Source organism: Misgurnus anguillicaudatus, chromosome 19 (genome assembly GCF_027580225.2).
Source record: "Misgurnus anguillicaudatus chromosome 19, ASM2758022v2, whole genome shotgun sequence".
Lineage (NCBI taxonomy): Eukaryota > Metazoa > Chordata > Actinopteri > Cypriniformes > Cobitidae > Misgurnus > Misgurnus anguillicaudatus.
In genome coordinates, this window is record NC_073355.2 from 31916631 (window position 1) to 31944480 (window position 27850).

Genomic DNA, 27850 nt, shown 5'->3' on the forward strand with positions numbered 1-27850 from the left:
GAGGTTCAGCCTTTCTGTGTTGCATATATGCCTTTGAAGTAACAAGTTACTTTTGCAAGGAATAATAGCATAATAAAACAATGTTGTTTGTCATGTTGAACTGCACATGCAGCTTTTCAAACTGATTTTAAACCATGAAACCAACTTGAAACTCAGTTTGCAACCTTTATATTTCAAGTCAAGCGGAATATTCTGTATGACGATTTATTTGATCCACTGGGAGTTGGGGCGGAGATGAAAGAATACAAAAGACCCTAAATTATCATCTCTTTTGTATATATTTTGTATCTCTTATGAGTTATATTCATTATATCTGTTTAAATAAATAAACTGCTCACAAAAAGAATCATAATATTATGCATTTCCTAAAAATAAAATGTCCCCATTAAACTGCAACAAGCTACTTAAGTGCAGCTTGATTGTAGCTTAACTACTATGAAATATTAATAACGTGTGTCTTGGGAACTACAGTAACGCAGTAGCTTCCTCAACACTGACACACACACCTTGTAGAGTTTGTTAGAGGCGTACATTAAAATATACTTAGACCTTGCTTGTGCAGTTTGTTAGAGCAGAATGTGAGACAGACGCGCGCACACACAAACAGGCAAGCAAGTGAAATCCCTGACTGCCTCCAGCCTTCACTTTGCATTTTGAGTGAAACTAAAGATTAAAGCCCTTCTCAATACAAAACCCCAACAGCAGCACAGCCAATTACACCTCCTAGACCCACCAGAGAGAGAGAGAGAGAGAGAGAGAGAGAGCCTGGACTTGACTGAGGTGAGGAAGAAAGGTAGTGAGGAAGAAAGGTAGGCAAACAACAGTACAAAAAGGAAGAAGTAGGAGAGATAGAGATTAAACTAGTGTACTTTCACTTAAGCTGTGGTTCAGATTCAGGCTCATTATGAGGGGAACACAGAGGTCTGGAAAGACGGGTAAGTTAGGAACATACAGTAAGTGTTTTTCTGTAATGTTTGTGACTGACCTGTGTGTTACTCTGACCTAGTATTGCACTTTAAAGTCCCCATGAAATCAAAACTGACCATTTAAAATTTTTAGTGGAATATTGCAGTGTTCATTACAAACAATTTATACGGGTGTCATAATATTTTTTTCATTAAAACCCGTTAATTGGCGCTGTCCCGTGAGCGGGACACCTAGGTTTATTTTAATATTTTCTATGTAAATGTTAATCTATCACGACAAACTATATATTGTTGGAAAGGTCTAAGAATGTAATTTTCATATTTCAAAACCTTTTAGCAGTAATAATAATGCAGTAACTGTAATTTATTCATTTGTGACACAAGTATGCAGCAAACCTCAAAGCAAACCAGCACAAACCTCAGTTTTTTGACAATTTTATGTATGAAAAAAATATACTATATTGCATTTTTATTTATTACAAATAAATGTAAACTGCTTTAAAAAAAAATAATATTTTCACCTCCAGACACTTCCCTAAAAAACGTTGAAGTGTCTTCTTTAAAACCAAAAATTACCAAAATTAAAACCAAAATTAGGCTTCTAGACCAAAAAAAAAAAAAAAAATGGCAGAGTTATATTAATTTAAAGGTGTATATCACCTTTTCACGAACCCCCCACTCAAAAAGGGCTGCGCCAATTAAAGGGTTAATGTGCCCTGATAAACTTATTTTTTCTTTTGCATTTTGTGTCGATCTTTCTCTGATGACGTCACATTGACAGCTTGGTTAGAGCATCCATTAACCCCACCCCTTCCAACTAGGTGTGGGCGATATGGTGAAAACATCATATTGTGATTGGTTTAGGCAAAATCACGATTTTACAAAAATGTTCGCGATTCCTTTTCATGTTGTTTTTTTAAATACTATTTTGCCAATACTGAGCCTTAATACAGCCATAATGCCCCCATTTAAAAATGCAGTCCTACAAGGTAACAAATATATGCGCAGAAAGTGCCAGACAAACAGCGCAAGCGCAAGAAAATATTGAGACAGGACACTCCACTCCAAACAATTACACCAAGGAAAAGACAGCATTTGCACAAACACTATTGTTTTCTCTTATTTTCAATTCTTCCAAGAACAGAAAGCTGTAGAGCATTTTTGTCACCATTATGTTTTGGCACTTTTCCATTGCATAGTACCCCAGGGTTTGGTTTGGGTCAGCTTACTTTTGTGGGCTTTTCCACTGGTTGCAGTACGTAGTACCCTGATACTTTTTTTAGCACCTTCGTCGGGGTTCCAAGTGACCTCAGCTGATACCAAAACATGACGCGAAAACACTGTAGATCACTGATTGGTCTGAGAGAATCGTCACTACCAGCGTCATCGCTATAATGTATAAGATTAGCTTTACATTCATGCTAGATTGCGCTGTCTCGAGTAAACATCCCTAACTCCCTTATAGCAATGAAAAACATCAACAGATTGAGAATCAGGAACACCAATACCAATTTTTTCTAGACTTGCTGTTTGTGTTGGCACATTCAAAGTGAGGTGAGCTGAACCGACCCAACCTAAACCAAACCGTGGGGTACTATGCGATGGAAAAGCACCATTTGATTCCTTGTTTTCTTGAGGTTTGTTCTAAACTTTGTTTACAATGGTGGATTGGCTACTTTTCTTTACATATCCTACTTTTTTTCATGTACTGTAAATGTTTAAATCAGTGCTGCCCTGACGGCCTGGTATAGAGTAATAATTTAAATAAGAAATCATTTGTATTGTGTATCTGTTGAACACAGCCATCCGTGTGTAAGTTAGCGGCGGTGAGCGTGCGAGCCGAACGTGGAAAAAAGGTATACCCGGCCCTTACCTCGCCTTTATGTAGGATGCGTCTTGTCGCATACTTGATGTTGGCACGAAACACGACACAACAGTGTTTCCGATAAAGTGGATAGTGGAGACATTTTAATCCTCCACGATCAAATATCGTCATATTGTAAACCCCTACCTCCAACTATCAGTCTCCATTTCTGAATAAACTGCCTGCTTTTCTATATCCAATCAATTCACAGTCAAAATCACAAGCCACGCCCACTATATTCCTTGTGTGATATTCCTACCCAGTCTCACAAAATTATGGGTTTGGGTAAGGATGTAATTTTTTGTAAATCTAACCCTAAACCGAAGCGACAATGGTAAGAAAATAGGACATAACCGTTGAGTGACAAATACATGACAATAACACATAAACAGAAATTCGTGATACGATCATGAAAAAATGGGGAAATTCGTGACAGTATCACAAAAAAGAATAAAAAAATTATGTGACTATACTGCCCTCCAAAGGCTAAGTGCAGTATCTACACAAACACTGAAACTGAGAAAAATGGCTTTAAAGTTTTTTACACCAGCCAGTCAAACATGTTACTGCAATTTTGGCACACACATTTCTCTGAAATGGGACAAAATTTAACCAGGAGACTTTGTCACAAGACACAACAGATCTCACAAAGCCCATTTTAACCCTTAACTCAATTTTGACCAAATGCGTAGTTACTGCGCTTTCGCTTTGTAGGGCAGTATAGGTACGTAATTTCGTGTGACTGGGCTGTTAAGGATAGCACAGATGAACCCAATAGCGGACGATGAAGGGGTTAACAAAGGATTTTAATAATAAACAAGACAAACAAAAAGCCCACGTGGGGGCATACAGCATAGACTGCTGACACAAAACACTAGACTAGACTTGACAATTAAACTCTTGACTTGACAATACTGGATCACACACCGACAATACAAAATGAACCTGCACAGAACTAATGACAAGAGAACATTATATAAGAGAACAAGATAACGAGGAGGGAACAGGTGATGGGAATAAGTAATAATTAACAATAAGCAGGAGAACGAGGGGGCGGGGACAAATGACAAGACAACTGAGGCACATGCCACACAAAAACAAGGCATGAACCTCCACACAAGGCCTGGGACTGCCAGAACTCTGCCACCATGACAAAATACAAATATAACACAAGACTTCAAGGCAGAGTCCTGACACTGGGCTGGATATTCCATTTCACTCAGAAATAACCACAATATGGATGTCAATTGCGACTTCCTGTTCACATGGACTTTAATGGTTGAACGTTATAAACTCTTGGCTGTATATCACAAACTACTGAGCAGCCTACCTTGAGCTTTTGGGTACATCTGAATATTTGTGGTGTCTCATGAACGTGTGTTCCAGATTTGAACATTTGAAACTTACCCAGCAGCTAGTTTTAAGACACAAGCACCATGCGCACTTAAACACAGCCATAGTCAGCTGAAATGGAACATTGCAGTCCTTTTGCTAAGGATTGTGGGACACTGGAGGGCAGATTTTAATCACTAAGCCCCAGTGGTATCATTACTAACAAGTCTCACACATATGCACAACTGCAATTATTCCACATCCAGGGAGATTTGAACATAAGTCTTAACAAGCACACATCCTGTAATCTACCACGATAACTAAACCAAACACTTATGCTTGTTTCACCTTCTGCATCCATTTTTCGTCCTTCTCTCCATCCCTTATTCTCACCTCTTTCTCCATGGTGTCCGGCACCCTATGGATCCACCTCAGTCACTCTGCATCCTCTCATTTTTCCTCTTTCTTAGATGATTAGGGACGTGGAGCTTGTCTTATTATGTCAGGAGAGGAGAGAGAGAACTGCAACTAGGTAAGTAAATGAGGTGAACCGTGTCATTTTTGTGCCATTGGGTATTAATGGTGCTTTTCCATCGCATAGTACCCCACGGTTTGGTTTGGGTCAGGTCGGGTCACCTCCCTTTGGCTTGGTTAGCTTTTCCATCGAGTTCAGTATCACTTCGGGGTGGGAGGGATTATAGGCGTGTCGTTATATTTGCGCTGCCTATTGCTGTGACATCATACAAGTGAGAATGTCGTTGTACATTCCCATTCATTTATTTAGCACTCCGCTGAGCCTCATTTAAGTTGCATTTTAAGCATACGGGTGATTCTCACGAAAACTTGGTTTTAAAAATGTCAAGCATGAAAATGTAAAAAATGCTTAAATTTACTTTTTTTCCCACCAGACATTGAAAAACAAAGTCTGGAGTAAATGGGAACATTAATTTAAAAACTTTTACTTATCATTTAACACTTTTTGTAACATAATTTAAAAAATTAGTCCTAAAAAATCTCATTACCGCAACAGTCAGAAAGCATCAACACTGACATATTTGCAAAATGACATGACAAACCTGAAAGAACATAATTTGGAGATTCTGCACATGCATTTAAAATCAAAGTATTATGCTTCTATTAATTAAATTAACATTTAATAAGCATATGTTGCGGTAATGATAATCAAAATGTCGTGTAAGCATTCTGACAGCCATCTGGTAGCCATCTTGAAGTAACTGGTCCATGTGCTTGGTCACTCAAAATCAAACTTTATTAAAATTCTGTATGTGTGCTTAAACTGTTCTCAAAAAGTGTTGCGGAGGATGAGAACATCAGGCATGGACACATCATTTTCCTAATTGTTCTTCATTATTATTATACATGAATATTCAGTAAATATTTTTTCTGTCATCTAAAGTAGTCTAGCAAAACATCCATTTATTTTTTTCTTAATATTTTTGTGTTAATTTGATTAAATTACAACATAACGCATGTTCAAACACAGCCGGACACATTGCGGTAATGAGAATTTCAGCAGAAAATGAGATAAAATTTACAATTATAAATTCTTATGTTGAAATCACACATTGTTCAAGGTAGAACACAGTATTGTGTTAATTCTGATGCTTTTTAATGTTACTATATTACACATTTTAAAGCTAAAATCATTAGTGCCGTGGTGTTTCAATGGTTTCGTGAGAATCACCCATATATGCGGACGTGTGGGTTGTGAATTTGCAGCCACAAACTGCAAGTCTGGAAAAAATTGGTATGGTGTTCCTGATTCTCAACCTGTTGATGTTTTTCATTTCATCGCTAAAAGAGAATTTGGGAACAAATAGTAGAGCACAGATGAAACATGTTTACTTGAGACAGCGCAAGCTAGCACGAAGGTAAAGCTAATCTTTTACATTATAGCGATGACGCCGGTAGTGGCGATCTCAGACCAGTCAGTGATCTACAGTGTTTTTGCATCACGTTTTGGTATCAGCTCGGGTCTCTTGGAACCCCAACCGAGGTGGTAATAAAAAAGTATCGGGTACTACGTACTGGACCCAGTGGAAAAGCTCCCAAAAGAAAACTGACCCAAACCAAACCATGGGATACTATGCAATGGAATAGCAGAATAGCAATGTTTGAAAATAGACTAGATAACTAAAGTTTAATTTTAAGAGTGATATTACTGTTCCAATCACTTGAATGATGACCCTTATTTTACATAAAGTTATATAAGACAGAGGACTTGTTGTTTCTTTCATTGCATTCATTTTTGTGAGTCTTAACATATCTTTGTGCATTACTGTTAGGTGTTATCTCTATAAGTTTAAAGCACAAGATATGCTGTCCTTATCTAGACACATACAGTATTATATGCAGTACATCAGTTCTATAGACGTGTGGCCTGTCGAATAAACTCTTGTTTTGACAGCAGCAGCAGCACAGAGCAAGCGTGTCGGCACTTTTCAGGGGATTCTAACTATACCACAGGTTCTTTGCATGTGTCTCTGAATATTAAGCTGAAACCGGAGAAAGACAGAATACAACCTTGACAAGAATCACTAACAATACATGGCTAAGTACAAAAACATAGCCCTTCAATTCTTTTTTGACACATTTCTCAAACAGGGTACAAAATAAGTCCTGAAACTCAAAATAAATAAATACATTTTTACCAAATATTCAAAGGAGGAGCTTAACCTTCAGAAAATGTTGACTGGCCCCTCAAGCGGTCAACCTTTTCTATTCTATTTATTTTAAACAGGATTGTAAAGTTTGCAGCTTTCCTTTAGAAAAGTTGTAGAAAGAGTCCACACAACATTAGACTTTAAAAAAAATTATATGCCTTAGTACACTCTAAAACAAACGGTGCTATATAGCACCAAAAGTGGCTCCCCGCTCGTAATCATAGAAGAATCGTCTTTAGTGTCATATACCACCGGTGAAGCACCTGTGTAGAACCAAATAGTCCTATGTAGAACCATATGTGGTGCTATATGGCCCCTATTTGGTTCTACACAGGTGCTTCACTGGTGCTTCACCGGTGCTATATGGCACCAAAACGGTTACTCTATGACCACGAGCAAAGAACCAATCTTGGTGCTATATAGCACCGTTTGTTTTTAAATAAAATGAGTAAACTGTATAAAAATATTTGAATTCATGTTTTTTTAATCAAAATACGAGTTAAAATAACATAAAAATGTGTTTTATGTGAACAAACATAAAGAATAATTTGAGTAATTCTAAATGAACACATTATTGAGGAAATTCAACTTCATTTTGTATAATAAACTTAGATTTGTAAGAATAATAATTTCCTGTTGAAACTACATAACTAACTAGGCAGTAGACTCGTAGTTCCCAGCATGCTTTGCATGGGACTGCATTTGGAGTGTAAAATTTGAATTTAAACGCTATTTTATGTGTTTTTAACTGAGTAATACTTGTACTACAGTATTAGTTAACTCAACTTGATTTTGTTTTAAGTAATGTTTTAAGTTTTAAGTGATTTTTTGTATTAAAGGATAATTCCGGTATTTAACACTTTGAGTCTCATTTCTGGTTTGTTTTGGATGGGCTGCGGTGGTGGACACAGAAATTTTGACAATGGGTCGTGTCTTGACTTTTAGACTAATTTAGAAGCGTCTCTTGACTGCTTCAGAATGGAAGTCAATGGCCATGCACAAACATGTCATTAAAACAACACTTAACGTTCATTTTCAAAACTGTACTACTCACCGAGTGGTTCGTGGTGTTCGTTGATGATTAAAAACAAATATATTGGCGCAATGTATGATTTCAATCCGTGTTATTTGCTATAGTGGAGCTATTTTTTCAGATACCTCACAACCACGTATATACTTCCGCTCTATATTTGAGTCTGAAGCATGAAAGAACGTAGTCCAACAAACTGTAATAAAACGGTAGTATACTTTCAAAATCAAGTTTATTTATAACACTTACACCATCCAATATGTTTTTTCATCAGCAGAACAATAAAGAAGATATTTTGCAGAAACCCCAGTGCTCCGTCATGCAAGTCAACAGATCCGCACACTTTAAGAGCTAAAGCATATATATCCAATACAACAGTAATCCCCCATAACTCCGTGTGACATATTCACGTCTTGTGAAGCAAATCAATCAGTTTTTGCAAGAAACTGAACGTTATTTACAACACTATTAGCGTGAATGCCAAAGCAGGAAGCGTGCTTTACGTTCAAGGCGATCTCTTCCACACTGTTGCCGTTTGGTGGCTGTTGGCTATGGATATAATCGAATGTCAACCCACGGAAAGAATATTCCAATATTCTGGTCCAGCCCTACAAATATTGGAAAAATTTCTTCTGAAAGAAACCGAATTACATAAATAGTCCCTTTTCTGTTTCCCGGCGGCGGAGTGATATATCAGCGAGCAATGAGTCTTCCAAGAGAAGTCAATGTAATTTTACATAATGCCAAATAAAACACGACAGAAACTGTATTTCGCTACACAACTTGTTTTTAATCATCAACGAACACCACGAACCACTCGGTGAGTAGCACAGTTTTGAAAATGAATGTTAAGTGTTGTTTTAATGACATGTTTGTGCATGGCCATTGACTCCCATTCTGAAGCAGTCAAGAGACGCTTCTAAACGAGTCAAAAACTCAAGACACGACCCATTGTCAAAATTTCTGTGTCCATCACTGTAGTTCATCCAAAACAAACCAGAAATGAGACTCAAAGCGTTAAATACCGGAATTATCCTTTAAGTAATGTTACAGTGTTTGTTATACTGTATAGACCAGTGGTTCTCAAACTTTTTTTGCGTGCGGCCCCTCTTGTGTACGGCGCATTTCTTTGCGGCCCCCCCAAAGAAAATTTATGACAAGAAACTGTTTTAAAACTCAACTTTTGATTTAACAAAACATATTAAATGATACAAAGTAGTGCTGTTGGTTAGTAGTCTTATTTTTTTTAGGTTTAATTGCACAGAATTCATGATAAATTAATTTATTTTATAAAATGTCATAAAACTGAGGCCCCCCTGGCACCATCTCGCGGCCCCCCTGGGGGCCCCGGCCCCCAGTTTGAGAACCACTGGTATAGACATATCATGAAAATCTGACTTTTTTCATGTTTAAGTGTTATAATTGGGTCCCAGTGCTTTTATCAACTTAACCATTCTCTGCAAGCATGTGAAAACATAGGTCATTAAAATTAGAAGAGGATAATACCGCCCCTTAAGCTGGACCATCCACTGCCATTTAGTGAAGAGATCAGAGGTCTCATTTATAAAGCGTGCGTACGCACATAACGGATGTGGAAGCATGCATACGCCAGTTTCCACGCAAAGGTTGGGATCTATAAAAAACAAATTTAATGGGAGAATGGGCTTGCAGAGTGGGATCTGAGGATGATTCATGTACGCACACTTGCAGGTGATCTGTGATTTATAAAGGGAACATTTCTTTGTTTTATAAGTCTGAATATTTTTTGGCATATGCCATTTTTGGCTTTTGTGCTTACGTAGACTTTAATTAAGGATCCCACGCATAGTTTTATAAATGAGACCCCAGCCCATTTGCATGTTAAAAAACACACAAAAACTGCGCATTTTTGCTCACATCTACAAAGCTGCAATTTTAACATGTTATAATTAATTATCTATATGGTGTTTTGAGCTAAAACTTTACATATGTACTCTGGGTCTTGTGACATGTCCCCTTTAAAGCAACACTATGTAGTTTCCATGTAAAAATGACTTACAGCTCCCCCATGTGGTTGAAAAGCGCAACAGTGCCTGGTATCAGACACTCTTCTGCAGGCAGGGGGAGGGGCGGGGCTGTGTGCTCTACCCTCCACCGCCACTTTCAGAGTGTCCTTGTAGCAGCTAGGAGGCTGCTCAGGTTGCAGCAACAGTACAATTTGTCCAGTTAAAAGTTGTTCTATCAATGAAATAATTTTAGAGACATTATTTAATGGTAAAAAACTACATAGTGTTGCTTTAAAAAAGGCTGCAAGTTGACTCAATTTACTCAATGCAGGCACTTGCTTTACTTTTTATAAGTCTATAAAATCTTTTTATAGTTGGGTGTCGGTTTTAAGAACGTGAAATGCTTTTAATGGAGGAAACAGTGGTAACAAGGTTGCAAGCAAAATGTGGGACTCTACTAAAGGTTACATTTTTGTTGAATAAATGTATTTATTATACGGTAAAAAAAATGCTTTGGACTTTTGGACTTAAAGGGATAGTTCACCCAAAAAAAAAAAAAAAATCTGTCGTCATTTACTACGTTGTTTTTAACCTGTATGAGTTTTCTTTATTCTGTTGAATACAAAAGAAGATATTTCGAGAAATGATGGTAACCACATAGTTGGAAAAACAAATAGTATGGAAGTCACTGCTTACCATTATTTATAAAGAAACTCATACAGGTTTTGAGCAACATGAGGGAGACTAAATTATAATTTTGGGGTAAACTACTGTATGCAGTGCCAACCAGTGGCTTCAACTGGATAGAAACACATCAGGTTCAATAGGAGAGTTAATACACAACTATATTACACGTATTTACATGTACAGCCGCAAACAACTATTAAACTCCAATACTGAAGCCTTCCAAAGCCTATAAGTACTCAGTTTCAAAAGGTTAAAAAGTTGTAAAATAAAAAAATACAGGTTGAATTAATTAAAATAAATGTTTAATAATAAATAGGAATGTGCATCAAAAAGAGGGGCGGGGGTGAGTGTGTAAGAACAGGCACGAGCCCTTGAGATGAAGAACACGTCTGCTTTCATTACCTCTCAGAGCCTTTAATTGTATTCTTATGCTGCGTCTCTGGTGAACGAAGGGGTTTGCTGAAGGATAAAAGTCTATTTGCTCTCCATCTTCCCACTGAGAGTAGTGTGGAAAGAAAACCTGCAACAATTTTTTAACCAAAACTAAGATAAACTGTTACAAAAACACAAATGTACGAAATTATCAACACTGTATTTATTAGCTAAAACATAAAACACTGATCTTCTAGCCAAACCTGAATGAATTAAGTAGCAGAAGAGTGACTGCCAACTTTTTGTAATGCATCTTTACTATGCCACAGAAGAAGGATTTTGGCTGAATGATGATTCCCAAAGGGCATCCAAATAACCTTTCTGGTTCACAAAGTGTTTTTCGTAATGAAGAAAGGTATTTTTGGATTATAAACATTTATGAAAAAATGCCAGTTTCATCACAACACACTCAAGTTAAGAACCAATGAGATTTGTTGTTTGAATTAGAAGTTATTTTTAAGCTTTGTAACATAAAATTACTGTTTGTGTTCAACTGAAGCATTTAAGTCATATGATAGATTGTAAGTAAATTATAAGAGAATTTTCAGCAACAGCAAACCTTAGATCTGTGGATAAGATGACAAGATTTTAGCAAAACCATTATCCACTTTCTATCAGCTATCTTACTGCACACAAAAGCTGTGAAGAGGTCAAAATCTCCTGTCACATCTCGACTTTGACAATAGTCATTGACGGCTGACAGACAGCGGCGCTGGTCAGAAGGCACGAGACTAACATCGCCAGTAGATAATGATCCACGTTCACATTTATTCAGCACCATCGACTGCCCCGCTGCAGTCTATATGTCTGCTTAAGTAACACGCACACCCAGCGAGATAAACAACCACTGCTTTCTCCACATCCCTCTACATACATCTTTGTCTCATCCTCTTTCCTGAGCTGTCTCATCTACCGCCTTCTCTCTCTTGCTTTGCGTCACTTTCTATCAGTTTATCTCTCCCCCTTTCCCCTACCCATCCATCCATCTCTTTTTCCATCAGAAGGCTGCAGTGTCCTCCATTCATCATAGGAACTTGATTGTCCGAAAGCATCTATCTGCAGCCTGTGGTGAGACAAGCGACAAATCAAATGTATGATATTAAGACAAAAATTCTGAGTTTATGAGACAGGAACAGGAAATGTGTATGCGTAGGGTGGAAAAATGAGAAAAGAAATCTGTAACATACACAGACACATATATACATACATACACACACACACACACACACACATACATACACAAATAAATTATATATATATATATATATATATATATATATATATATACACACACACAAACATACATACATACGCACATACATGCATATAAACATATACACACGTATATATGTATGTATGTATGTATGTATGGTGAAATCTGATGTGAAGTCTTATGAGATTAGGAGCATTAATGTTACATTTCACTCATTGATTTTACATTGATTTTAATCTTTGACATGACCTTTCTCAGTCAATATTAAAGATTTCAACGTTATATTTTCACAGAATGTTTTTTGCTTTATTTTTTATGGGAATTTAAATAAAAAACAGTAAAATAAATTACTTTAGCTAGGTTTTCACAGTCAAAAATCTATTTGTTCAGTGATGTATATGACAATTCATCTTACATTATGAAACAATAGTATGTTTCAGATGTATTTTTTTTACCTTGCCTTGAAAAACTAAAAACTATGAATAATTTAAAAAATCAAATATGATTTAGCATGTTGATCACATTTTGCAAAAATCTGATGACAGGGCATTTTGCCCCAAGTCAAGGATCATCTTAACCCAACAGTGGAACAAGGTGCCCCCTTGGCATGATTGTCAATTTCATGTTGTAACAATCTAATTAAAAATGTTTCTATGCATTTCCCCTGATAACAAATTGGCTGTTGCATCATCCTGTGTATGCTACAGTACACTCATAAGTTACAATTTCCGGCAAACGCAGTTTGCATTCTTACGGGGACACCTCACCCCATCCTTCCCCTATTTGTTTATAGCCCCTTTAGCTTTATCAGAGGTAATTGTGATCTCCTATTTGACGCCAGAAAAAGCCACTCATCCTGCCTCTTTCAAACTCTTTAGTCTTTGCCCATCGTTCTACGGCAAGCGCGCACGCAATCTATCCATCTCCTGCAGAACAACAGGCACAGAGAGGCGCACATCCCGCTCGCAGCGTTGACCTGCTGCAGCCCCCCATTCAATAAAAGAGACAGTGTGATTGAGGAAGAGACAGAGGGCTGGTGATTGGCCATTTGTGCCCGTATCTATCGATCAACAGATGCCGCATTGATCCGGCGGCGCAGCCGCATGAATTGCACACTTGATTGTAAACTGGACACGTGCAGATACAGGTAAATAATGGGAGTGCGGAGCCACGAGCCTGTAGAAAAACGGTTAATCAGAGAATGGCTTCAGAAACCTTGAACGAGATCCTCATAACACCAGAATTGAACCATCAATATACAAAAGCTTCATTCTGCACGCTCAAGGACAGCACGCGCAGGCACCAGCGTGCACATATGCAGATTTTATGAGCTTACTTGCGCGCACGGTGACACACACATCTTTATGCGCTCCTCCTTTTATTGCCATACAAACGTGACAATAGTTAGGAAAAAATAACAGAAAACCAACATATGCACGGATTGCGCACACATTTAACACGCATGGGAATTATATGAGCCATGCATATGTAATATTCCTAAGTGCTTTTATCCCTGATTCATGTTAAACAGAGCAGAGAGTATTAGAATTTCAAGAGGCTTTGAAAAGAAAAAACTCAATTAAAACCATTTCTAGATGAGCTAAGGAGGAACGAGAAACCAGCCGGCAGCTTTCTTTTTGCATTTAATTCATCATCAGGTCTGTTATGTAAAACTCTTAAGTTCATGAGGAGACTGTGACCCATCTGCAAAATGAATAATGGGTCTAAAGGTCAAGGATATAATTTAATGTTTTCTGGTATGTGTGATTTAGCAAAACAGGTATATTTAAAGCTATTTTCAGATTGGAGCACTAACATACAGTAGCTCACAATATACTTAATATGCTTTACATAAATATAAATAATACTAAAGAGCATCTTCCGGTTCATGTTTTTACATTTCCTTTGGTGTGTAAGTGTGTGTTAGTACATGTTAATGATATACAAAAGGTACAAACCCCAAAGTTAACGATGATGCGAGTTATCTCCAAGAGTAAATCTCTTTATTTGGACTACAAACACATGGATTGTAGGCCAAAGTTTACTTCCTGGGATGGGTGATGTAGACAAAACCGACATTATCATAATTCCTCCCGCCTGGACTCAAAGCCTGTAAGTTAACTTCTGAATCTTTCAAACATGGTAAGGAGCGTCACATTTCTGGCTGACGTCAGAGGTATGCAGGCCAATCACAACATATAGATTAGCTGGCCAATCAGTGACAGCACTTTACAGATCGATGAGCTTTGTACAAAATCAGTGTGCTTATGGAAAGCAGAATACCTTGAGCTTCAAAAATGTACTTTATGTGGAAAATAATGTGTTTTTAACCATAAAACACGCAAATACATTGTATTATATCAAATACACAAAATTATGTTGTTTTTAGCAATGAAAACTGTGCACTTTAATAAGTTTAACAAATATAAATGAGAAACAAAAATTTTTATGTATTTAACTCGTTTTTTAAAAAAAGTTGCCAGCCAGCGCCAGCATTTTTCATAATTTTCACAAAAGTTTAATGCCTTCCAGAAAATGTTCTTTAAATATAAAAACAAACAATATATCAAATGAAAAAACAGACTCTCTGCTTTAAAAAAAAAAAAAAAAAGTTTCATTCTACCTTCATTATTTCTCTTTTTATCAAAAACACCCAATTTTGAGCAAAAAGCTGAGATAATTGCATTTTTGCGAATGACTTTTGATAGAGATCAGATGCAGAGCGATCTTTAAAACGTTCTTTCTCTTTCATGTGAGGCGCTACTTCCGGGATGTATAAGTTGCGGAAGTGCGCACCTGGTGGATGATAGCAGTATTGCGGAAAGCCGTAAATTATCGTCATTGGCAGGGAAGCGTTTTTTCTTAATTGACGATTAATCTCGTCAATGGTGGCAAAAGTGTTACGTATTAGAGGAAAAACTCAAATTTTTGAAATGTACTGTAGTTGAGTGAAAAGTACAATATTATGCTTTGGAATGTAGTGAGTAAAGCATTTGTCAAAGAAAAACATACTGATAAAGTATAGATACTTGAGTACCGAGTAAAAATACTTTACAATTTTGATAAAGATTTAGTGATGCTAGTCAGATTGTCAGCGTAATTTTCTGCAACAAATTTTTTTAAGTCCGTTTCTGTCTAGGTGTTTTTACACTGGGCTTGTTTGCTACGGTCCCAGCTCGAAGGTGAATGTTCCCCGGCGCACCTCGCAGCACTGGTCTGGTTTCACTCTCACCCGATTCTAATCAAACCCAAGTTCACTTGTGTTAATCTCACAACATCACCAACTTGCATGTAACCTGTAAAAAAATTGTTGTTGGTTCAACTTAAAAAAGTAAGTTACCTGGTTGCCTTAAAAGTTAATTTTGAAAAATGCTAATTTTCCAGCTCCCCTAGAGTTAAACATTTGATTTTTACTGTTATGGAATCATATCTGTACCACTTTTAGCCTAGCTTAGCATAATCAATTGAATCTGATAAGACCATTAGCATCACGCTCAAAAACAACCAAAGAGTTTCAATATTTTTCCTATTTAAAACGTGACTCTTCTGTAGTTACATCGTGTAGTAAGACTGAACAACTAAAGTTGTGATTTTCTAGGCAGATATGGCTAGGCACTATACTCTCATTCCCGCATAATAATCAAGGACTTTGCTGCCGTAACATGGCTGCAGCAGGCGCAATGATATTACGCTGCGCCTGAATCAGCTGAATGGATTCCAACAGTAAAAATCAAATGTCTAACTCTAGGGAAGCTGTAAATTGAGCATATTTTCAAAAAGTGGAGTGTCTCTATGTTAAATTAACTTAAAATTTTAAGGCAACCAGGTAACTTAGCTTTCGTGTTGATTTTAAGTTCAAATAAATAAAAAGGGACAACACAAGATAAACAACACAGAGAATAACACAGAGATGCGTTAAGGACAACAGACTAGATGTTTGTCCTTAACTAGAAACAAGATGTGTTATTTTAACACATTCGTTTTAAGAGTGTAGTAGTTGCAATGACTGCTTGGCCAAAACAGTTCCTTTGTTGCTACATACAGTAACTCAAAATGTATTGCAATTCATTCAAAGGCTGTAAAATATAAAGTTACTGTATACGCTCCTCAGTTAAATACTGAAACCCAGGCCTATCCATGTATAACCCATTGTTGGGATTGTTTACATTTCTCCCTGCACGTATTCATCAAACCTCTTACTTTCTCTTGTGAAAGTCCTTCAGCCTTTCAGTTCCTCATTTTGTAATTGTTTGTGATTTGCTACGTAGAAAATTAAATTAACTCTAGGCACTGTACAAAATCCCTGTATTTAATTTTACGGAAACAAAGAGTCTCCTTTACGCTGTCTGATAGAGATGCTTTTATTTCAAAAAACACATATTCTCTGTTTCAGCAAGAGCTGCCGATTTGAGTAATCCATGACTGAGAGCAAATATAAAGAGAGAAATTGAATCAGTAGAAAGCTGGATATCCACTGAGAGATCACCGTAACTAAACATTATATTGCGTCTGTTAAGGAACAGCGGAAAAAATTAAACACAGCCAAGTTTGTTTTTCTTGTTTTTTTCCCATACAGAAAGCCTGGATTCAAATACACAAGTGCTACAAGGAGGAAAAAATCTCAAATAAACATCACAAGGAAAATAAAAAAAGATCCATAAGCATTTCCACATGTTTACACTCCTCGCTGGATTTGTCCATTTTTTTCACCTGTGAAAGAAGACCGAACCACAGCAAGTCCATTCGTAACCCAGGACATCTCTTGGGTCATAGATCAAAGTTCACTAGGGTGACTATCTCTCCGTTCGGTTTTCTCAAATCACACAGGAGAAATCTACTAAATGCTGATGTCATAGAGGACACATGCTACCCCTTAAAAAGTTTGTCCTTTATTCCCGTCAACAAAACAGTCCGTAAAAATCCCTCCATCCGTGAACGTTAAGAGGAATGTCTATTAACCTTTGAAGAATGGATGAGCAGGTACGACGAACCGGTTCACACAGTGAAGGACAGCACACGGTAGCGCCAGTGGGAGGAGTCATGTCAAAATTTCACGTCCACAATCCATATGTTTAACATCCCAACCAAACACTTCAGTCCTGTTTCTCAACCTCGATCCATGCTTACGAACTCGAGGTCCATTCTACACCCAAAAAAACGTCCATTTCTCTCCTAGACAGATTGGTGCAGAGGTTTGGAAAAGGTTCCCCCAGCTACACCATCCACATTCCCCCAATGTTGATTAACCATCTGCGGGGCAGCAATACCGGGGTCACTGGCGCTCTGGAGGGTGGTCTGTCTAGATAACGTGAAGGGGGCAGATCAACAGCTGGTTTAGGCATCTAAAGGGTCAGAGCTTGGGGGATGTAAATCTAAAATAGCGCCCCCTTGTAGGCAGTCGTGTGAGTGCGTGTACGTGTGTAAGGTGATGCCAGGGGACGGCACTAAGACTGTTTGAGGCGTTTGCGGGGCGGACCCAGGAAAGGGCACTGGGCGGAGGCCAGTGAGCGGTACGCCTCGGCAACCAGGTGAGGGTGAGACGCGACCATGGACTTCCATCCTGAGGTCTCCATTACGTCGGAAGCATGGCTGAGACAGGGAGAAAGAAAGAGATGTTGAGAATGTGTTTATTGCAGCGCTATCATGAGAATCACTGGCTGCATGAATCACAAAAAAAACATTTTAGAATTAGACATTTAGACGGATAGATAGACGGAGGGACGAATGGACAGACAGACAATTTTGATTTAAAAAAGAAAATATTGCATTGAGCACTCAAGCCAGTAGCACCTGCGATCTCAAAAGAAGCCGACCCCTCTTCACTGAGCTCAGCACCCTGAGGGCGCCGGTACTGCACTGCCACGCACACCGAAAAATGGCCTTTAATGACATTTACCCGGAGAGTGTTTGTGTGTGAGAGACACTGACCTCTCCCTAACCCCACTACACTGTTGCCCCCAAACACTTGGCATTAATTGCAGCACTTGCTCCCTGTGTTGACAGAAGCCCTGCGGTCACATGCCCGTACCACTTTCTCCAAAACAAAAGATCATTGTACGGTCAATATCATCTACACAGAACAGGTTACAAACCTTCCAAAAATGATTATTTTAAAGGGTTAATAAATAGTAGGGCTGTCACGATTCTGAAATCTGGATGATGGTTAATTATAAAATAAATAAATTGTGCCGATTATGACGATTATTTGCCTTTTTTAGGGCTTTGCTGGTTATGACGATTAATTGACTATTTTATTGCTTTAATTCTCATACATTTTGTTTGTTCATTAAATAATTTTCGCACATTGTTGTGATTATTTAAATTAAATCAAGGTTTTCAAGGTTTACCTAGCAGTGAATATTAATACACATAACACATATTTAAAAGTAATTATTTAAAGGACAAGTTCGGTATTTTAAACTTAAAGCCCTGTTTTCAGATTGTTTATGATGAAATAGAACGGTTTGAGTGAAATTTCGACATATGCGACTGCCCCGAGAATTTTCTGGTGTTTTTGTTTCACCTCTCACCTCCACAATGGGTCCATAGGTGCACTGGAACAATCTTTCATTAAATGCATTAAACTTTCATCCACAAAGACGTGAAACCCACCGAGTGGTCAGGGGTGTTCACTGATATGCTCACACAAAAATCGCTGCAAAAGATGCTTTCCAACAGGTTTTATCATAGTTTTTCCCAACTCCATTGACTTGTATTAGATGTGCTGTGCGGTACAGTATTACTCCACGCCGGGAACTTTGTTTCTATTCTTAAAATTGGCAATGGCGGATTAGCGCCACCACCTGGGCTGGAGTGTCTATTATTCAAGCTCTCAGTGGAAGAATTTACGGGTGTGAGGCGTTTGGTAAAAAATAGGTCCAAAAGTTTACAACAAATGGTAAAATACCTGTTGGAAAGCATCTTTTGCAGCGATTTTTGTATGAGCATATCAGCGAACACCCCTGACCACTCGGTGAGTTTCACTTCTTTGTAAACAAAAGTTTGATGCATTTTAGAACGGATTGTTCCAGTGCACCTATAAAGCCATTGTAGAGGTGTGAGGTGAAACACAAACACCCGAAAATTCTCGGGGCAGCCGCATATGTCGAAATTTCACTCAAAACCGTTCTATTTTTAGGGTTAGGGTTCATATTTTTTTAAACAATCTGAAAACAGGGCTTTAGGTGTAAAATACCAAACTTGTCCTTTAATATAATAGTTCATACTGCTTATCAAAGTTTTGCAGCATTTCGTTAAATTGGTTTTGCAATGTATCGCATTACACTGTCAGTTAAGGAATCTAGAGCCGTCTCGTTTACACAGGCCTTACAGCTCCCCCTTGTGTTTTTAGAGAGATGTGCAATCACTGCGGTGATATGAAATCATCACGATTAGGTCAAACAATCGCGATGAGATGATTATTTAATCATTGTGACAGCCCTAAAACTTTCTGTAAACACCACGCTAGGGCAAGGAAGAAAAATAAACAGACTTCCTCGACATAAATCAAGATAAATCCACTTGGCTGGTATAAGTGAATACTTGATTATTTTTTATTCATCATTCTGACTCTGTCATTTTACTAATAGGGAAAGCCAGCACACAACAGGAAATAATTAGGATACTCTTGGGGTCTTTGTACTTTTGAGAAAGCACAAAATAATTAAGCCTAACTACAATATGCGAATAGTAACAGGAAAGAGTTGGATTTGATAAAAAGCAATTGAGGATCTGCGATGCACTGAATTGGTCACCTCAGTAGCCACTCAGAGTAAGCGAGCCAACAAGACTCATTTGTGATTTATATCGACTGATTCATTAAAGAATGAATCAGAGTTAATTCAATCACAAATCAGAGGTGTTCGCCACCAACCGAATAGAAACGCATGCAGTCTATTTATATTTCCTATTATATTACTTTGTTGGAACAGAGTCTTGCTGCCACTCTCATATTACATTTAATTCACTCTGCAAGCTTACAACTTCTGCAATTTCTTCTGCTGTGGTACTGTAGATTCAGTAGTGGTGCCCAAAAACACTGAACATTCAGTAGAGGTGCGAAAAACAGACCACTGTATTACAGCATTAGGTCTTGTGTCAACAAAAAAAATGACCATACATCAAAAATTCAGATTCAGTACTGTCTGAAAAATGGCAGATTGTTTTCTTAAGGGATTTTAACCACTACTCCATAACTTTGACCTTGATTTACTAACAATTGACTTTCAATCCCAAACTTTATAGTTTAATGCGGTAATATTGCAATTTTTCCTAAGCAGTGGAGATTCTCCTGCTGGTGATGACTGGACACGGTCTGGCTCGGTGGGAAAACTGCTCCGACAGTAAACCCCTATGTGTACTGCAGCAATAAACTATTTGAGAAGAGAAGGATGGGCTCGTAAACCAATAACATAAGCAGCAACAATAAATGCAGAAAAAGAAGGGCAGAAAGGGCGAAGCGTTTTGAGGGAGGGTTTGTGTTGCTGTGTGTGTTTGTTTTCTGGGTTGCCTTGTTATTGATCTCCCTCTGTCTCTGCTGTTGTTGTGGCGGTGGGTGTTTTGTATAGTGATGGAGAGAGAGAGAGAGGGAAAGAGAGAGATGAAATGAGATGAGATGGCCACAGTCCAGTTTCAAGCTAGCCAAGTTACTGCCATCCACAAAATGAACTCAAAATTATACCGTCCAATATAGCTGATGCAAAAGAGACACAAAATAAGCTAGTAAAAATCAACAAGAGAGTAAAAGATGAGTTTAAAAAGGTTCACGACAACAAGTAAGGACCTCCCTTACGTGATCCAAAAGATCAAAGCCATAAAGAGCTGCAGGGATGATGTATTTTGCAGGAAAAACCCAGAAACAAGTTAGGATTTTAAAGGCGGGGTGCATGATTTTTGAGAAACGATTTGGAAGAGGGAGTCTGGCCGCGTACCAAAACACACTTGTAGCCAATCAGCAGTAAGAGCCGTGTCTACTAACCGACATTGTTGCCTGGGTTGCGTATGTGTGGGGGGGTCTTTCAAAAAGAGGGCCAAATTAATTGGGGTGGGAGCGTGCCAAAGTCAACAGGTTTTTGAATGGGGTAAACAACTTAATTCAGATTTTGGGTCAACACAAGCTCAAGAAATTTTTAAGTTTTATTCTACAATAAAAAACACCACAGTAAATCCCCATTTGTAATTTTTAGGGGTAGGGGGTTATGTTTTAAAAAGGGCATTTGTTAATAAGATGCTACAGTACATGGGACTGCAGATGTTGTCAGGAAATTTAAACATCATCACACATGAAAATTGAAAAAAAAAAACTCCTAAAAAGAGAATCCACAGAGAATTTCCATAGGAGGGAATATGTTTTAAAATGTTTTAAATAAAGTTTGACAGAGTTGTCGAAAGCTTTGTGAGATGACGGAGTTGAGGTACTGTAGTGTAGTTCGCTTAAAGGTGCAGTGTGTCAATTTTAGCGGCATCTAGTGGTGAGGTTGCGAATTGCAACCAACGCCTCAGTCCACTACCCAACCCTCGCTTTTGAAATGCATAAAGAAGCTACGATAGCTACCACCGGACAAACATTTCATCATTGGAGACAACTTAGTAAAAAAGTTTGTCCGTTAAGGGCTTCTGTAGAAACATGTAAGGGGACCCTCGGTGTATGTAGATAAAAACATCTCATTCTAAGGTTATAGAAACATAACGGCTCATTTTAAAAGGTCTTTATACACCCCTGATAATATAGTTTTGTTTAATATTTTTGCATTTCTTTCAAGAGATCCTTTTAAAAATTATACACTGCACCTTTAAAGCCTAAGATCAAGTTTAAAATTCTAGTAAATGCATTTAGACTTCAAAATTCAAGTTGTGAAGATTATGTTGATGGACAACATGTGCAAATATAACCCTTGTAAAATATTTTGTACAGAAAACTATATAAAAAAACATCCCCTTGACAGATTGCAGAGGGAACACATTACATCTGGGTTGGCCTACAAAAATACACCATCCCCGCACCTCTCTTTTGTGATTCCAGTGGGAGGGGCCAGAGTAAAGGAGAGCAGTGATTGACAGGACTCAACAGAATGAAACCTAATCCAGTGATGCATTGTCACTACATCCCACATTTGATGATGTTGTATGTGTTTTTATGGCTAGCAAACAAACATTTGAATTTCTATAATAAAATAGATCCCAATTTTAATCCCAACAACACTTTATCCGATTGTTTAACAGATGAAGTTTTATTAAACTGTAAAAATGGCTTAGAAGCATTAGTAAGAATGAAATGACAACAGTGATAAACAAATCGGTAATGTCTGCACCATATGCCACTGCTTTCAAACAAATGTTTATTGCTGCATTATTTCAAGCTATTATTCCAAAGTAAAACTTTTATTGCAAGAAACTTAACGTCTAATGAAATGATAATTAGCATTTGATTGGTCAGGCCAGTGAAAACATTAGCACGGTAGCATGCTGGTATGACTTGGACATAGAAATCGGTTGGGCTCTGATGGATTCTAATGGACTGAACCCATCAGAGGAAAGGTCATGATAGTAAAGCATCAGGATAAACAGAGCATCACTCACTAGTTAATGAAGTCGACGGCCTGCGTCTTAAGCTGGTCGGCGCTGTGCAGGTCGGCCAAGATTAGAATCTCTGCCGCGTTTTCCACTGATAGACTAGTGCACAGAGCGTCCTCGCACATCACCTTCAGCCGCTCCAGAGCATACTACAAACACAGAGACATACTGATAGATAACCGTACAAAAAAGCAGGTATTGCATTGCGATTGGCAGCTGTTTTAATACTTCACTGTTGTTTGTGCTAGCTGCTGAAGACTTTACAACACATCCTGTATTCAGTATTTTCATTTGTGTCTGCCAAGAAAATAAACCTGAACACATGTTCTTCAAAACCCTGCGATTTGTTGTCATCATGGCATTTCATTACCGTATTTTAATACCATCTAGGACCTCAAATGTGCTTTTAGTATAAACTATGGGATGTCTAATACTCACTTTGTCAGCGGCAGCGAGCAGGTCGTCGGCCATCTTGTCCAGGTTGGGTGCTTTGCCAGTGTAGATGAAGAACATCATCTCTTTAAAGACCTCAGCCTCCACATCGTTTATCTCTACTCGGTTCTAGACAAAACAAAAGCACAACCTTGTCAATCTCATTCACTCAACAACAAAAAATTATATGTTGGATTTACTTTAAAAAAAAATTGAGTCAAGTGGTTCCATGCAGCTTTTTAAATTAATATCAACAAAAAACAATTTTGTTCATTTTACAAAAGAAATTCAAGTAATGCTGACAAAACTCCACCCACTTTGATAAATATCTGTTTAAAAACTTTAAGCAATTAATTAATCAGAATATATGCAATTCATCATTCACTTTTTAATCACAGCTTAACTAAGACTCACGAAAACTATGTTTACATGCACAAAATTTGATCAATCCGACTGTATTTAATATGATTGAAGGTTACGACAATACAGTTTAAATGCACCCTAAACATTGCAATCTGATTAAAATGTTTGTTTACATGTACATTCTATACCGAATGCAAGCGCACAGCCAGGGTTGCCAGATTCGCCTATCGAAACCATCCGAATGGACATTCAAAACTAGCCCAAAAGCATCCCAATGACTGTCCACATCCCAAATATCAATAACTAATCAACATCATTGTTTCATCTTTAAAAAAAAAAAAACTGGTGGAAACAGTTTAAACAGTAGCACAAATCTAAATTTGGAAAAAGCAGAGGAGTTGGCAGCACCTATCTATCATTGAGTTCAAGCTTTACCTCTTGATAAAAGTCAAAGCTGAGTTGGAGAAAGTTGTTCTTAACTTTTCAGATCATTTTCAGGTCATATTAGTACCTCAAAAGTACAAATTGGTACAAAATGTATACATATATCTGTACCTAATGGTACATATCAGGACCTTTGTAAAAGGTTACTACCCCTGTAACAACTGGTGTACACATTTAAACAAATTTTTCAGCAGTGTTATGCTGCGTTTACACCAGCCGGGGTGGAGGCGTCAAGCGCGAGTGATTTCAATGTTAAGTCAATGTGAAGACGCGATGACGTGCGTCTGGAGGTCTCGGGGCGCAGATGACGCGTTTGGCGCGGTAGACGCAATTCTGCCTCATTCGCGCATCTAGTTCGTGCGAATTGAGCATCTGGCGCGGTACGCGCGAATGGTGCTTTTTGTGCATTTTGTGTTTGACGTGAATTTGCGGCTAACGACCGAGTTGAAAATTTTGAACTTTGATGGATTTTCATGCCGTGTTAACCAATCAGGAGCCTGCTTGCTGCTGTGGCGGCAGCCCCGCCCGGAGTCACTCATTCAACATGAAGGAACGCTTGATATTATCCGTGAGCAGTCACCCGGAGCTATACGACACAAGTTCTTATTTCTATAGAGACAGGAATAAAAAGGACCTCGCTTGGAAGAGTGTCAGTGAGGACATCGGGCAACCTGGTAAGTTGTAATACACATTTCACTTTTGAGTCCCGTGACGTTTATCGACCTGCGCCGTTTATTTCCCCCCTATAGTAAGGTGACCAAATACAAACCGCTAATTCTCTCAATAAATGCACAATCAACATCAGCCATCTTGCAAACAGACAACGGCATAGCACTTGCCCCTCCCACAAGAAGCGGATTTTGCCTCTGACGCGTTTCAAATGCTTGCTTTTTCCATGAGTCTACTTCGCTCTAGACGCGCGAATGCATACAAACTGTTCAAGCGGCAAACTAGGCGCGGTAGATGCGATTTTGACGCCTCAAACCTGGTTGGTGTAAACGCAGCATAAGAGACAATATTGAAATATAGGCACTCTTTAAGGTTTAAAGCTGATGTAAAGGCCCTGCTGCAGTTCTGATCCAATAAGTTCAGAGCTGTTTAGGTTGGTTTAAAAACACTAGAAGTCCGTCCTTTCCACCACCGAGCTCATACGGTCTCCCCTAAGCGTCCTACACAGTTAACTAAAGAGACCAATGACCTCCACCAAATGAATCAGAGAGCACACGCAAAAAGCAGAGTGATGCCAAAAATTGAAACGCAGCCCAAAAAGCCAATTCTGTTACCGCCTGATCAATGTTCTGGAATGACTGCCGCGAGTTCCCTTCTGCCCGAGGCTGCCAAAGCATGAGCTCATTGTCGCGGTGGGAACAATGGCTTTTCCGTCCCAGCCTGTCTGCCACAGCTAAAGCAATTAATGCAGCAACTGCACCGAACTGAGCATCCCACACAGCCATAGATACACACAAGGTCAAAGTAAGGGTGACTTAAAACCAAACAACTATATATCAAAGGCGATTACAGAAAGTAAAAGTCTGTGTAGCTTAAAGGTACACCGACAATCACATACACATCTGAGGTTGTTTTCACACTTGGTTAAATTGCTTTGTTCAATGCCGACAGGGCGTTTTCCACTGACAGGGTGATGGTTCTGGAGCACATCCCTGAATCTGGAACTACTCCACACATTCCCACTCCAAAAAACACTAAAGCCTGCTGGGTTCTCACCAGGAACTGCTAATATCAGAGGCCAGATGGCAGGATAATGTCATCATGATAAGGTTTCTCAAAGCAAAGTGCAAATTAATTTCAGTAATTGTAGTGATGAATTTGAAATGCATTTTCCTTAATTTATTTATATAGTTACATATTGTAAAATAATGTTTGGTAGCTGCATCAAAAGCAACATGTGGTACCAAATTAAATGGATAGTTTATCGAAAAATTAAAATGATGTCATCATTTACTAACCCCTAAGTTGTTTCTAACCTGTATAAAAACACAAAGGAAGATGAGAGTCAAGTAAATCAGGGGCACCATTCACTCCAATAGTATTTTTTTTCCTAGCATGGAAGTCAATGGTGCCTATGATTTGCTTTGTTATAACCATTCTTCAAAACATCTTCCTTTATGTTTAGCAGAACAAAGTCATTTATACAGGATTGAAACAACTGGGGGTTGAGTAAATGGTGACAGAATTTTCATTTTTCGGTGAACTATCCCTTTAATTACTTTTCTATGTTAGAAGGTTCTCTAAGGAGTAAACACACAAAAGAGTAAGACTATTAAATGCAGCATGTTTTTGTGGCTGGGTCATGTCAGTTCAGAAAACTAAATCAATAAAACAGCTGGCCGGTTCTGAGAGGACTCGGGGCCAAGCATACAAGTACCTGCGCCATTCCAGTGGAAAGGGTGTATTTGGTTTTACAACCGAAATTCAACACGGCACTTTCTTTCTTTTTCCGGTACTTTCTAGTCTGTCATGCATGGATCACAAGAGATGAAAGAAATGCAAATAGCTCCCCAAAATCAATTCTCAAACTCCACGCCAACAAAATGCCACCAACCTCTGACATCAAAACGACTGAGGTTGACACCACAAGCTCTAGTCACTAAAGACTAAAGTATCCAGAAATGTTCCCTAAGCATGCTTGTCTTTTAGATGAATAAAGATAGCATTAAAGATGAGCAAATCTCAAGGCACTTCCTCTATTCTACTTCCATTTTCCCTATTGAAGCATCAAAGCCATCCGTGTTCTACAGACACACCACACCAAGTCACTGAGCCAAAACCATCATTTAAATTAGACCCATTCAACACTGGCCCGACACGTGACTATACTTTCCCGTGCACGGGCTCATACGCAAATTCAACCCCCAGATCCCACCGATCATCAATTAACTGCAAAACAAACACACACTCAAATCTCTTCCATGGCATTAAAGTCTGTCTAGCCACATTTGCAAGGATCTTTACAGAGTTAATAAGCAGCAACAGCATAACAAAAAGCAGGAAATCTCACTGCTCCACAAACCCTGAACACAAGCACATCCTGTCCCAAAAAACTGAGCATGATGAAACTCAGGGAAAGGGGATGCGGAAAGACAGGAGAGGCTGAGGAATACGGGATCAGCAGATGCTGGAATTTTGCAGATGGAGAGATGGAAAACAGGAAGTGTGTCAGTGAAAGTCAGAGGTGCTTGCTAAAATTACAGTCCAAACCTATTACATCACGCTATTATATAAGCTTCCTATTTTTACCATAAAAACGATTTAACTCGTTTTTAAGAGAAAACGCTCCACTGCCAATGACGAGTTTTTTCGGCAATCCGTATTTCTGCTATTATCCACCAGGTGGCGCCAACTTATAAAACCCGGAAGTATCCCCTTACAGAGTCCTGCAAATGGGTCGGGTACCCGCGGATACCTGCATAAAAGTGTCTAAAACGGGTGGATTGTGACATTCCTAAAATTCACGGGCGGGGATGCGGGTGGATAATTAACTTCATGCGGGCGGGTAGTAGCGCGAATAAAAGTGTGTGCAATATTTGTATGTCTAAATTACCATTACACAATTTTGATTAAAAATTGATTTTAAAATTAATTTTGATTATCACGGGTGACGGGTCGGATTTTGTGCTGAACTTTGCGGGTACGGACGGGACAGTGTCTCCAAAAATGGACCCGTGCAGGATTCTGTCCCCTTAGGGCAAACAGTTCAAACTCTGTGTATGGTTTATGGTTCGTTCTGAATCTGATCTCAATTAAAAGACCTTCAAAAAGAAACCACGCAATTATCTCAGCGTTTTGCACAAAATTTTGTATTTTTGAAAAACCCAACCATATATGAGAGGTGATAAAAAGAGAACAAAGGGTCTGTTTTTCATTT

At 38.4% G+C, this 27850-nt stretch overlaps 1 protein-coding gene across 4 annotated transcripts in view; it reads right to left on the reverse strand.

Annotated features, from left to right (window-relative positions):
• Positions 1–27850, reverse strand: part of spop (speckle type BTB/POZ protein) — a 132194-nt gene that overhangs the window by 1322 nt on the left and 103022 nt on the right. For 3 of the 4 annotated variants that reach the window (XM_073857476.1, XM_055194418.2, XM_055194419.2), the window contains exons 9-11: positions 23164–23286; positions 22732–22874; positions 16490–17742 (exon numbers count right to left, since the gene is read on the reverse strand). In XM_073857476.1, coding sequence (XP_073713577.1) covers positions 17598–17742; positions 22732–22874; positions 23164–23286 — 411 coding nt within the window. In that variant the 3' untranslated portion in view covers positions 16490–17597. Of the gene's footprint in view, positions 1–16489; positions 17743–22731; positions 22875–23163; positions 23287–27850 lie in introns of those variants that run through there. The other variant, XM_055194420.2, reaches the window with a different exon arrangement.